The sequence below is a fragment of the Dermacentor albipictus genome, chromosome 2, assembly GCF_038994185.2.
Source record: "Dermacentor albipictus isolate Rhodes 1998 colony chromosome 2, USDA_Dalb.pri_finalv2, whole genome shotgun sequence".
Taxonomy (NCBI): domain Eukaryota; kingdom Metazoa; phylum Arthropoda; class Arachnida; order Ixodida; family Ixodidae; genus Dermacentor; species Dermacentor albipictus.
The window spans coordinates 150,515,449-150,529,018 of record NC_091822.1 but is presented as its reverse complement, the minus strand read 5'-3'; the positions used below and the strand labels follow the sequence as shown (position 1 = coordinate 150,529,018).

General features: G+C 44.7%; 1 protein-coding gene across 1 annotated transcript; it reads right to left on the bottom strand.

The window, feature by feature from the left end:
- Positions 1–3,647: 3,647 nt before the first annotated feature.
- LOC135899908 (translocon-associated protein subunit gamma) lies at positions 3,648–7,547 on the bottom strand. The gene is made up of 5 exons (XM_065429297.2): positions 7,288–7,547; positions 6,674–6,800; positions 6,488–6,580; positions 4,591–4,722; positions 3,648–3,776 (listed from the first exon to the last, which is right to left on the bottom strand). Exons 1-5 carry the CDS (start codon positions 7,412–7,414, stop codon positions 3,710–3,712), a joined length of 546 nt encoding a protein of 181 aa, XP_065285369.1. The 5' UTR covers positions 7,415–7,547; the 3' UTR covers positions 3,648–3,709.
- Positions 7,548–13,570: the final 6,023 nt, after the last annotated feature.

Here is a 13,570-nt window from a genome sequence, read left to right as displayed (position 1 = left end):
ACGAGACCAGGTGGGGAGAAGCGACGCGGTCAATCGGGTTTGTGTTGAAAGCGGGGCGCGAGGACGCAAATTGGCAGGAGACCGTAACGTCTTCGGGGAGCTGATAGTTAGTCAGCCCTTTTGTTGTCTCTCGGCAGCCAGAGTAGCTTTCAAGCCGCGACCACCGCGAGGACGGCTCAGAGTATGAGTCAGACATAAGCGTTTGGAAAGGGAGGTGAAGAGCCCTTCCATAGAAATGAAATGTCTTGTTTTTATTTTTGGGCATCGGAAAGTTTTCGCGAATTGAGACTAGGATTTCTTTCAATGTGTAAGGTTTGAGCTTTGTTTGTGTTTTCGTTTGAGAAGCTCGAGATTTGAAAGATTCGAAGAGTTTGTGTAAACATGTAGTCTCGCGAGATGCTCATTAATAAGTAGATAGGTTTTTTTTTGTGTGTGTGAGTAACCTGAGGGTCAAGGTTATTGTTGAGAGGCCTATCGTAACGCGCGTGTGTTATTTAACCTTCTTTCTTTTTTAAGCGTTCTTGAATTTTGTAAGGTTAAGCGCGTAGTTTTCAGTGAGTGCATAAGTTGCACGGAGAAGCGTTCGTAGTTCCATTAGCGCGTGTCCTGTGTGGACGGAAGGAAGCAGACTTTATGACTGGGTTGCTAGTGTGTGTGGAGGGCAGCCGTATTCTGACTTCTTTAGTGAGCGTGCGTGGAAAGAGTTAGTAGAAGACGCACCATTTTAAGAGTTCTGCGGAGTGTGTAAGTCCCGCAAGTTTAATTGTTCGTTTATGTCACGTGTCCTGTAGGACTTTCAGGGAAGAAACGTGAGTAAGCGTAAATGAAAAGTTTGCCTGCAACGCAAGTACGCGTTTTGTTTAGTGACCACAAGGCTAGTGCGCTTGTGATTACGTACTTGTGAGGTTGACCAGATTGTTCAGTGGCACCAATACGTGTGATAAGTACGCCACTGCGAAAGATTGGAAACATGCTGTTCGTGTAGTTAGGCCACTTAAGTTATGTTCGGCTGTTTTCATTTGTTGTTTGCATCGTCAACGACCCTTTTGTTTTGCAACAACAATAGTACTCTGGTCTTGTCGGCATTCGGGGAGAAATGGATAGCGATTTGGAAGGGTGGTTGGAACTGTTTTGTCGAAATTGGGGAAATAAAAATCAGGGTTGATTTTGACTCAGTAATAGTCTGGCGAGTCAGGGGTGAAGAGCCTGCGCTTACGCGTGGTGCAGCGATGTGCTGTTTTGTTTGTTTGACGTCTGTTCTCCAGGGCCAAGGATCCCGAAGTTCGTCAAACGAGGCTCGACCCCAGTACCCTGCAGCTTCTTTCAGCGTTCCTCATGGCCAGCGAATTGATTTCACCGGCCATTCAGAACAACCGGGGCGAGGACGAGCTGTTAGATATGGAGCTGGTTCCTGCGATTACTTCGAGTTCCCCAGACCACATCGGATTGCAGCACAGCTAATTGAGGAATGCAAAAGCAGGAAAGCGCATTCCAGAGAAGCGGCCGAGCAAACAAGTTTAAGGCAACAAGTTTACGTGCCAACAAGTTCGTGCGCCGCCGGGATTAGCAGGTGGGCATCCGACAATGAAGCAGGTGCAGCCCTCCCCTTCTCATTGTTCGAAGTGCATTGCCAGTCTGCGATGCAAGAGCGCAGCAAGCCGCCAGGTGTGACACCACGACACGGGCGCCTACCATTGGCTGAAAGTGGCGTCATCGGAGTGGACTCTCCCATTGGTGAAACATGACGTGACTTACAGTGCTCGAAGGGTTTATAAGAAGCCTTCCAGAGAGACCTGAGCATTCTGGGACATGCCCTGATTCCCTGATTCACCTCTCTCGAACTTCTTGCCGCGGGCCGCAGCGTCCGAGTTGCTGCCGGCCCGTAATTCTGTACGACTGGTAATTGTCGCTCACCTCCCTGTATATAATGTAGAATAAATTACTCCCAAGTTTTGTTTTCATCCCGACGTCCCGTCCTCCAATCCCTACAACACCTAGATTCATGAGCTTCACGTTCGAGGTGCTGATGGGTATGCCTAGGGTAGCCTTGACTAACTTTCTGATCATAGTGTTGAGCTCGTTCAGCTTGGCCTGCGACCATTTAAGTAGACCTGCCACGTATGTGAAGCGACAGAGTGAAGGCATGCACTAAACTTAGAGCGCTGTCCTCACCCAGGCCTCTGTGTCTGTTGCTGATTCTCCTTAGTAACCCGATGACTTAGTCCGTCTTGTTTGAAATGTGTTGAATGGCATTGAGGTTGGTACCTCCCGCTGCTATGTGAAAGCCTAAAACTCTGATCTTTTCGACCTGCTTGATCACGGATCTGTCGTGACAGTGTAAGATAATCTTGGGTTCCTCCCCGGGGACATAGCCCCTGGGTCTTCGACCCCTGCCCCAATGTTTTAGGAACAAAAGCTCCGACTTTGCCGCTGAACAGTTTAGTCCCGTCTCGCCTAACGTGCTTTCCACGGTGTGTATGCTCTCCTGCAGTCTGGTCACTTGAAAGCACTGTTGCAAAAAATGAAAAGGTACTTACTTTCTGCTATGTACAGGTAGCCCTTTAAAGCACAACTCTGGCAATTTCTGAAAAGCTATGGAACTTTACAAAACTTGTAGTGCATGTTATACAGGGCACTTGAGTCATGTGCAATAAAAGACAACTTGTAGTTGAGCAGCATTTCAAAACAAACTAAATTGAAAGATTGACATGTGTGCTGTCAATCTAAGTAATTGAAGGAACGATTTTTACTCAACTCCACATTTGCTTCTTGGGATGCTGGCACATGAATAGCAGTGTTATTGTAGATATCTTCTGAAGCTGTCCTTAAATAAAGTATGTGGGACACTGGCTGCCACATGCGAATGCACCCATTTTAGCTCCTCTCAAACAGCGTGGCAGCAACATAACCTCATTAGCAATCACTCATTTTTTTTTTTTAATACTGGTTGTGTGTAACAAGACATTGAGAATTCATTGTGGTTGAGCACATTGCCCCTAGACGTAACTGTTAGCTCTCCTGCATTCTTACACCGTGCTCTCCTGTCCCGATTGTAATTCCTGTTCTAGGCAGTGAAATTACATATCCCTGAAACTTGCCAATGGTTTCAATACCCAGTCCCAAAACCTGCCACGAGGCACTTTGGTGTTTAACAGAGGCATCATCCCTCAGTTCATATGTAATTATTCCTGGGAAACTAAATACAGAATACATTTCGCTAAGTTTGCAGACATATCTCAAAGCCATTGATAATGTAATTCCAAAAAAGTGGGCATTCTTTGAGCATTGACTGGTGTCAATTCCACAATTGGAATACAAGTTACTAGTCAGAACAACAATTATCTTTTTTAGCTCGTGAGTACCACACAATTTCTACCGACACAAAAAATAACCCCCGATCTCCACTGCACTGTTTTTACAAACTCCATGAACTTGTGCAAACTGTTAACAATTCGAATTTCATAACTTTACAATCGCTTCAACTTCCTCAGCCTTGAGCGATGTGATATCTCTTCCGCAAGCTTCTGGTCAATGCTTTAACTTCATTCCTCGGCGTGACCAAAGTTACGATGAACGCAGTCAGCCGTCGTGCACAACCTGGCAGCAGATCACTCGTGCCTTTCTCTAACATACCAGGGACCAGCGAATACGAAAGAAATGCCAGTTTATTGACATGTGAACTCATTGTGACAGATGAGAGGTGCGATGTTTACTGGGAGCCAGTTGAAAAGAGCGCAAGCAGGCCTGCAGCGCCTCCGACAGACAGAACGTAGTTCCTGTCAGGCAAATGTCAAGGGTCAAACAGTTGATCATCATCGACAATTCAAGTACTCCACATTAAATTTGCTTCTGGCACCGTTCGATTTGGTTTCAGAAACCACTACCATGTGCACACCCCTCACAGCCTGATGCACAGCAGCATGGCAAAACAGGGAAGTACAAAAGCATTTAAAATTATGACCAATCCAGAGTGGCATGTATAATTTCCTTTAGCAACCCTCTGGAATGCATGAGTGGAAAAACCATCCTGCTTTTCTAATGATCAAACAATAGCAATATGTATACTGTTTCATACATAGCAGGCAGTATTACGAAGGCTAGAAAAACTTCCTTCATTGCATGCGAGCGTGGCCAAAAAATAGTGTCACTGATGAAAGAAAAATATACAGGTATGCTACAAGCAATCCAACGTAACATTAAGCCATTAAGCCACACACTTATGTGTTGCAAGATAGACCTATCAATTACATAGAAGGCACTGCAGATCTGAACCCATTCACCATCGAATGAGTGGAGTGGTATGTTTCGGCAACCAATGCACCATGCAGTGTAAGCACAAAGGTGCACAAAAAGTAATGTGACTTAGCATAATCTTGCATCCACAAGTGGTAATGTGCTAATTAAGTTATTCCACAGGAAGCTTAACAGGCCAAAGGAAGTGCACTGAAATACATGCAAAGTGAGACTTCCATGGCCGCATTAGTCATGTAGCACCTGCAGTATTGCTTTTCAAGTATGAAACAGAGAAGTATGAGATGTGTAGAAGTTTTTCTTGACATTGAAATGAACTGATAAGACGGCAAAGGATACATTGTCGGGCTGAATGCCCTCAAAATGTAGAAGGACGTCACAATGATGAGCGCCAGGAACAGGGCGTTGTTGTAGAAGATGGAGAAAGTGGTCGCCTCGTAGTCAGCCACCTCGTTTTTCTTCCACAATATCCTGCAGGTAAAAGCACATAAACAAATACACAGGTTGCCCTGGAGCCAACCACAATTGCGAGGAAAATTCAGATGCAATCATAAGTTTGGAGCGCCAATATAGCCTAAGTTGGAGGACATTCAGTCTGATAAGAGTATTGACCATATCTAAAGAGCTCCATTTTTCTGAGGCTTTTCATATTTTGAAGTACCATGGTTTGCACTTCTGTTGTGTTCTTATTTGTGTGCGTGCGTGTGTACAAGCAAAAAGTAATTATGGGAACAAGTGGGCCAAACATGAATATGATTATTGCAGCCTGCAGCAATTCAAAGTATATGCATCAGCATGCAATTCTCGAACGAGGCAGTGGCAGTGACTTTTTGTCGCAGATAGCCTAGAGAAGTGACAATTTATATGGGATTGTACAATAGGCCAGTACACTGTAAATAATTAAGGCAGATCCCACGCACTGAGGGCATTGGTGTAACCAATGCTTTGGCAGACTGGGAAGACGAATAAGCGCATCTCGAGAAGAGATGCGCAATTAATTTCAAAGGTAAACGCGCACCGCAACTGTCAGCCCAGGCGGCGCCGAAAGGCGACGCAGCATCGCCTGAGAACGCAGCGTCTGAACTTTTGGCCACTGCGAAGCTCTTGTGCAAGAGCACGTGCACCTAATAGATACAGGCTTGCACATCGTTCGCTGAAAAATCTTCAAAAAATGGTGTATCCTAGACGTTCCAAACACACTGGCCACAGGAGCAATAGTGCGAAGAGAATGTGTGATGCTAGATCTGATTGATGCTGGTGTCACAGGTTAACACTCGTCATCCCTCGAATTCTATTGCTATCGAAATACAGAAGGCGTAATACAGAAGGAGGTAAGCGAGGTCTATTTCTTTGCGTGTTATAGCCGCTCAAATCCGCACATTTAGTGCTTTCTTGAGCTTGTATTTTGATGTTGACTGCAGCACGTTACATGGTAAATAATTAAACAACGCAGGAACATAGTATTTGCGCATTCTTTTGCGGTATTATGTTGCACAACGAGGTATTTGATAACGCCATTTTGGTCTAAGGCTACGGGGAGTTACATAAGGTACTTTATAACAATTGTCCCAGAAATGTCTTGGGGCTATTGTATGCAGTAAAACCGAAGAAAAATCAGGCATTGATAATTGATAATTCCGTATCGGACACTGTAGCACAATGCATGTGTGGTGGTTTTTCTGACTGATATCGGCATGAGGTGACGGATTTTATAAAGTAAGCAATGCATTGAGCAAATCCTCTGACAGACATAAGAAACATGCGATTTCCATGATAGATCGCTGTCAAAACACAAACCGACATATTTTACGGATGATGTGTAGTCGATAGGATCGCAAGAACATGGATTGCAATGTGAATTATGTAATTACTTCCCTAGTCAAATGTACTCTCTTTAAAGGACATCAAAAGCAGACAAGTTGCGTTTTTAATATGTTAATGTTGATTAAATTTGTGGCAAACCAGTCCATTGCCTTTGTTGCTGCTTCTTGTAAATGAGAAGCTGCATCAGAATATTGATTTGCACGAGAAACTAACACTGTATCCTCTGCATACTGAAATATCTTAATGGGGACTGCATTAGACATATCATTAATGTAAATGTTAAATAGAAGGGGGCTTAATACTGAACCTTGTTGAACACCGGCTTTGATTGGAGAAAGGCTGCTGTGAAGGTTTTGAACTGAGGCGTACTGAAAACATTAACTTATAGAACCAGATACAAGTTATTTTTTACCTCTCATCCTTTTCCTTCTTGGACATCTTCTTGTCGTCCGAGAGTTTCTTCATGATTTCTCGGTTGACAGCATCCTCCCTCTTTGGAGCAACTCTGCGCAACAAGAATTGAAATAAGAAACACAGCCGCACAAAAATTACGGATACTGTGCCTAACTCTCACCGATACAATATGCAAATAACCTACTTGTGCTTGAGGACAAACTTGACGTTCTTGTACGCAAATGCGATCAGCCATGTGCAAGCGATGGTCATCACCGCGAAGATGATGGACGACTGGTACAGGTCCATCTGGTGGATTCTCCAAAATAGCCCTGGGTGCAGACAGCGGCATTTGTGTTTCATGTAGAAGAAGCAACAATGCGTGTTCTCGACTACTTAAGGCAAGCAGCCTGTCGAGAACCGATCGCAAAACCTGCTGTCAGTGCTAAGCGCATTCGCAGTTACGGGTGAAGTGAAGCGACAAGGTTTTTCACAACTTCAAAAGCGGTTTGCTTCAAGCGTCCACGAAAACGCCTGTGCGCACGGTGACAGATAATTTTAATGTGGTTACACACCGAAACAGCGCCAGGACGAACTAAAAATAACCATACACATGAAGTGGAAGCGACAAATGTTTTTTTCTCTAACTGTTTAACAATCTTTAAGCCAATCTTTAATAACAATCTTTAAGTACATCCGTTTCTCTGCGAGGACACCGTAAAGCGGCTGGTGTGTACCGAGTTGTTAGTGGCACATGTTGTCCCTACGGAAAGCTTGTTTTGGAAGCACGGAAGCGAAGCGGGATGTTTTTCCACTTACATATTGGTATGGAAGAGACGATGAAGGCGTTGCCGTAGAACAGTGCGGAAGACTTGGTCGACACGTTCCGGCTGAAATCTTGAAGCAAAAGCTCCTCTTCCTTCGTTAGCTTCCTACCGCCTGCCATGTTTGGGACCGGAGAGACTCGCCAGGTCGCTGACGTCTCCGACGCGTGGCCGGTTTCCGACCGCGACGGCGCCAGCGGCGGGTGAGGAAAACGTTTCCTTGGTTGTCTTACCACCTTTCGTACAAACCATTAATTTTATTTAAGACCTGTACAGAATCTTAGGCCTTGTTTTACATTTCATTTATATGGCTCAGACTCTAAGGTTTGTCTTATGCTTTAATATACCGCTAAATTTAAAGAACGAAGCGTTCAAGCAAATAGCAACAATGTGTATTTTATTTACATTCGGTTTCATTTATACTTGCGTTAGAGATTTGGCGGGTGAATTCTCCATTTTTGTCTCGCGAATTTTATTCAACGAGAGGTATACACTAATTTAATTATTTAAAATGCATTACTGAAGCAAGCGGCAACACCTTGTTATATGTAAACAGCAATTTCGGTTTCGTTTCTGCCGGTTTCGTTTCTGCCTGCTTTAGACAAGTTCAGGGAGCCAGAGTTGCGGAGTGGCAATGTTGGAGTTGGAATGATTCCAGGATCACTTCACATTCTTAAACATTCACAACTGTAAGGGGAATGGAATGAGGGCACCAACTGGACAGATGAAATGGGAATGTAATGGGAGCCCGAAATTCCACCAAACAACGCTTAATTGGCCAATTTCTTCTTCCGGTTTTAATTTTTTTCTTCCGCGACATCTCTTCTACCTGTTGTTTCAGTGTCCACCTATAGATGATTAGTTCTACCGCGGTAGTTATAAACAACGTGATGATGATGAAAACTTTTATTGATGGAATAACATGGTCTTGGAGATACTCTGAGTGGGGGCCCCAGATCCTGGGCTTTACTGGCCTCGGCTGCCCGCCGGACCTGGTGAACGTTTACCCGCATTTGCTAGAGCTACATGCTATACCCAAACTTATAAACAACATGGTATTCTGTGCGCTCATTCTACACTTCTGAAAACCCGGAAACCTTTCAGCGCTACAAAATTGAAGTATTTTTAAAGAGAGGAACTTCAAGTCGTCAGTAATTATGTGGTTTAGCAAGAGCACGCGTGACTATCCATACAATGATAGAGGCCAATAATTACCACGTTGAGAGTGGTTGCACTTTGCGCGAGTTCACGGTAATTTGGAAGGTGCGGGCGATGCTGTTACTCTCTCTCTCTCTCTCTCTCTATATATATATATATATATATATATATATATATATATATATATATATATGTGTGTGTGTGTGTGTGTGTGTGTGTGTGTGTGTGTGTGTGTGTGTGTGTGTGTGTGTGTGTGTGTGTGTGTGTGTGTGTTTTGCACACTGTAGGGTATCTGGAACGCATCAGACCACTAGGTCAGAGGCCTCCTGAAAAAATTTTTTCATTAATATGTCAGTAGATGTGTAACAAAAAATTCCGCCCTAAACATACCAGTGCGTGTGTCGCTTCTGTGTTAGTCATCAAAATATGGTGCTGCTGATTAGTGTAAAAATTTTTGTTCTGCTTTAGAATACGTCTTGAGTATTTGCAATTTATTTCTGTGGGTAATTAGTGCTGAAATTGCCCTTTTTTTTTTCGTGCAACGTTTTTCGTGTGTAGAAATGCACTTCAATCTTACATTGTAAGTCATTGTACCAGGTGTATCTGCGGATACCTTAAGCAATCTTTATGTATTGCTTGTAGCAGATAGCATAAATGTAGTCAATAAGGTGATTACTCAATGAGGCGGACATTACTTACACGAAAACTTGAAATGCGTAATTGACTAATAGACAAAAATTATTCCAAGTTCAACTAATTTTCGTACGGCACATGTTGCAATTACAATTGTAGCCGGTGAGACTGCAAAGCATATCCACTTGAAGATACTTCTGTGGGTGACACCATTTTCGAGATATGCTCATCAAACCTGGCGTTCTCGTTTTACTTACTTCTTAAAGGTACACTAAGGGCAAATAGTAAGTCGACGTGGACTGTTTAAATACCATTCCATAAACCTCGCAACGCTTGCTTCGTGCCAAGAAAAGACATTGTTTGCGTGGAAATTGCATCTGAAGGGTCGGAATACCTATTTCGCAATTCAAATCTCCCGCCAGCCAACCGGGGAAGGAAGGAAAAGGAAATCAGCTTAATTCAAAGTCCTGCTGGCTACGAGCGCTTTGGGGTTCTCGTGGAGTGGGCGTCTCCAACGACGGAACCGGGAGGTTGAGTTTCCTGGCGGCGTCGTGGACCTGCTGGACGGCCCAGAGTTGGGAAGCAAGTTCTTTTTCAAACTTGCGCTTGTACGGTTCGGAGTTCATGTGATCTTGCGAGTAAGGTCGGAGTAAATAACAGATGTTAAGGGATGTATTGCAATTGGTGCAATAAGACTTGTCGTAGAGCTCAGGCATGTAGTGCTGTAGTCTATTTTGCGTGAGGTATGTGTCTGTTTGTAGAATTCTGAGTAACCGCTTGAGCTCGAGTGAGCGTGCGGTGTGGCGGTGACGTTACATACGCTCTACGCTCTACACTCTTAGGCAAAGTTACACCCTTTGGCTTGCCCCTCCTGCCACACAACGATAATCGTTATCGGCCTTGATGCGTTTCCTTTCTTTAACGCTGTGAGCCCGGTACTTTCCAGTAACGAACGGCACGCGCGTTATCAGCATAGAGCAGTTTACACCCTTTGGAGTGCCCCTTCTGATAACGCGCGTGCCGTTCGTTACTGGAAAGTTCCGGGCACTCAGCGTTAAAGAAAGGAAACGCATCAAGGCAGATAACGATTATTGTTGTGTGGCAGGAGGGGCAAGCCAAAATGTGTAACTTTGCCTAAGAGTGTACTGCCGTGGGTGAATAAGTGCCCCCTTTGGGTGAATAGAACGGCGCCCGACAGACGGTGGTACCGAGCCAAGACAGAGAAAGACAGAGCGGTGGATTCGCCGCTGCAGCTGCTTTTTTGGTCAAGTGGCGTACACTCTAAGATCAGTTTACACCCTTTAGCTTGCCCCTTCTGCCACACAAAAATAATCGTCATCTGCCTTGATGCGTTTCCTTTCTTTATCGCTGCGAGCCCGGAACTTTCCAGTAACGAACGGCACGCGCGTTATCAGCATAGAACAGTTTACACCCTTTGGAGTGCCCCTTCTGATAACGCGCGCGCCGTTCGTCACTGGAAAGTTTTTTGGACGCAATGTGCTCTCCATGTATGCACACATGCTTAGCTTGTAAAGACGTCTATTACCCCTTGCCTCAAGCTGGTCCTTGCTGATGTCACCCAAGAAGGCATTGAGGAGCATGGCGATGCACACTTACAAAGCACTGTTAATACCAGTGAAACCAGATTATTGGAGCTGCTGTTTTTTGTGCACTCCATCCTCGTTAGTTACAATGACCAGTTCTTTGTCTCAACAGAAGGCATATGTAGTTGGTCGTGCATAGCCTGCGCACTAAGACTTGTTGGCATGTTAACGGAGACCTGGCTGAGAACCTTAGCACAGTTTCTATATATGTAAAAACCTTCTGATGTGTTGATGACTTCCTTTTCTTTATCACACTTTTCCTGATGAAGCCAACATCTGGGTCCAGCAGATGTCCAACAGGCTTCCCACTAGTTATCACAGCGTCTACTTTACCAGGTTGCTGCTCATAGATATCTGTTTTCTTGACCTTGCGCTGCACTTCAACCATGGCCACACCTGCTGAACCTATAGCATGCAATAAAAAACGTGCTATACATCATGTTGCTCCAAACTCATGACGTGCTACACGGCCTTGAGGAACACTCTCATTTATTTACGCCCTCATCATGCCACATGACGCTTCGCAAAGTGCGACAATTAACATCTGCTGGTTTTTCAGTGTTATTCCTGTCCAGCTTCCTGAAAGCTATCCTGAGCATGTCAAAAGCAAAAGACTGCTGCCGGGCAAGAAGTGCATAAAGCAAGGGTCGGTATAACCACATATGTCGCACAAAATGTAGAAGGCCACTGAGTAAACTCAACTTGCCCCGAAGACATGGCCTGTGACAAACTATGTGCCAGATGCTGTGACCCCTGCAAAGCTGAAGATATGTACGAGATCCTGGCACCCCGCAGCGACTTCTACACAGGGCAAACAGGCTACTATAAAAAATATTGCCTTTACTAATATGCTAATAACATGAAAACTAGCAGAAATTTGGCTATTTCATTGGGACCAACTGCAGGTGCAAGCCACTCTTCCACCAGATGTGTGTTGTTCACAGGTACCGGAGCTACACAAATGCCTATAAAAACAATGTTTGAAAGTAGTAGAGCAACTATATTCTGCACAAGCAGTGCTATCCTGCAGCACTCGTACCTTATAGCCACAATTCATGGCTGCACCACCATGCAGACACTATTCTTGAATTATTAACTTCTATTTATTATACTTATGGTGGCCATATATTGCAAGTACATATCATCCACATTGTGTGCAATATGGTTAAGTGATGTCAACTATGATAGCCATTCCTAATCTGAATTGCAATAACAGATCAAATATAGGCAACAAATTGTAATTCAAAAAGACAACCAGTGCACAGGATAAGTGACCGATTTCCTTTTATTGAAAGAAAATGTCATGTGTCATGCCACCAGCAGTGCGTAGCAATCTTTCAAGCTTGGGTGACATAGGGAAAACTTAGCAAAACGTTACAATCGCACTCAAATGTAAAACAGTCTTGGACACAAAAACCGACATCATATTGTACAAAATGAAAGGGCAAGGCTCCATCCAAGAACTCTGTGGCACCACATACTTGACATGGTGTAAAAAATGTTAACATGGCCCTACAAATAAAAAACAAAAGCAAAAAACATGGAAAACACTCCTTAAAATGCTAAGTGCAGAGTCTGAAACCAATAAAAAATTACCCCATAAAGGTTTCGCTAAATCTTTCAATGGTTTAAATTGTCAAACTGTCTCGTCACTTTATGAACCCACCGCAGGGGCGTCTGCGTCAGCAGGCGTTTGGTGTGTTGCGACACCACGTACCCGAGCACATGAGGGTTGGACCCTCCTGCGTGTAGCCGTGCGCGGCTTAGCCGGGCCCGGGGAAAGGGGATCCTGGGGGTTGAGCCGATGCCGGGTGTTCGGACCTTTAAGGCCCCCCGGCGGAGGCAACACACCTCTTTGGCCTCTGCTTCACGTAGACGGCACCCCCGGACTGACCCACCCGGGGGAAATCGGCAGTCGCCTCTTCCTGTCTCTCTCTCTCCTCAAACCTTCGTCTTTATCTCTCACTTTTTGATCTTTCCTGTCTTCTTCTCTCTTCCAGTTACTTCCTTTCTCCACAGCGGCAAGGGTTAACCTTGTGTGGCTATCCTACCTTGGGTACACCATATTTGGTTATAGTGACGGCGTACGACTGGCGTCGTGCAGACTTGTACACAAGCTCTGCCGCGTCCCAGCGTTGGGCTCCGTGGTGGGCGGTCGGCGCTGTTGCCGAACATGCACATTTTTCTCATGGCAGCGCAAGCCTCTATTCTCTATGATCGGCGTCTGAAAAGATGCCGCACCGAAGCAACGTTCCAGTTCTCTTTTCGGAGCAACGCTCCATCATTTCCCAAGTTCTATGTACTGCACAGCGAAAACAACGTAGCAGTGAGAAAGCTCTCTCCATTCCTTGTGGCCAAGTGCCTAAAAGAAAAAAAATCGGACCTTCATACAAAGCCTCAAAAATGTCTAGCGGGGACCTCCTCCTAGAACTAAATGACAAAGAACAAGCGCAAAAGCTCACAGAACTTACCAGTATTGGTAACGCAACAGTGACAATTTCACCGCACAGAACACTTAATACAAGCAGGGGTGTGATATCAGAGGAAGACTTTATTGGCTTGAGCGACGAAGAACTACTGGAAGGTTTCCAGGAACAAAATGTTACTAAAGTCCAAAGAATTGTCTTTATTTGAAGTAGTAGCTTAGCGCAAATAAAACCACGGACACAAGGAAGACAGACAAGGACAAGCGCTACTCACAACTGTTTAATGGAAGGAAGGATAGTGCATATATATATATATATATATATATATATATATATATATATTGTAGCGAAGAGAGACGGCTAGTGGGTTCAGCGCTACTGGCTCTAAACAGTAGTGGGTCGAACGCTCCTGCTCAGCAACGGCTCTCGTGCTTGGAAGTTGTGACTGCCCTGCCCG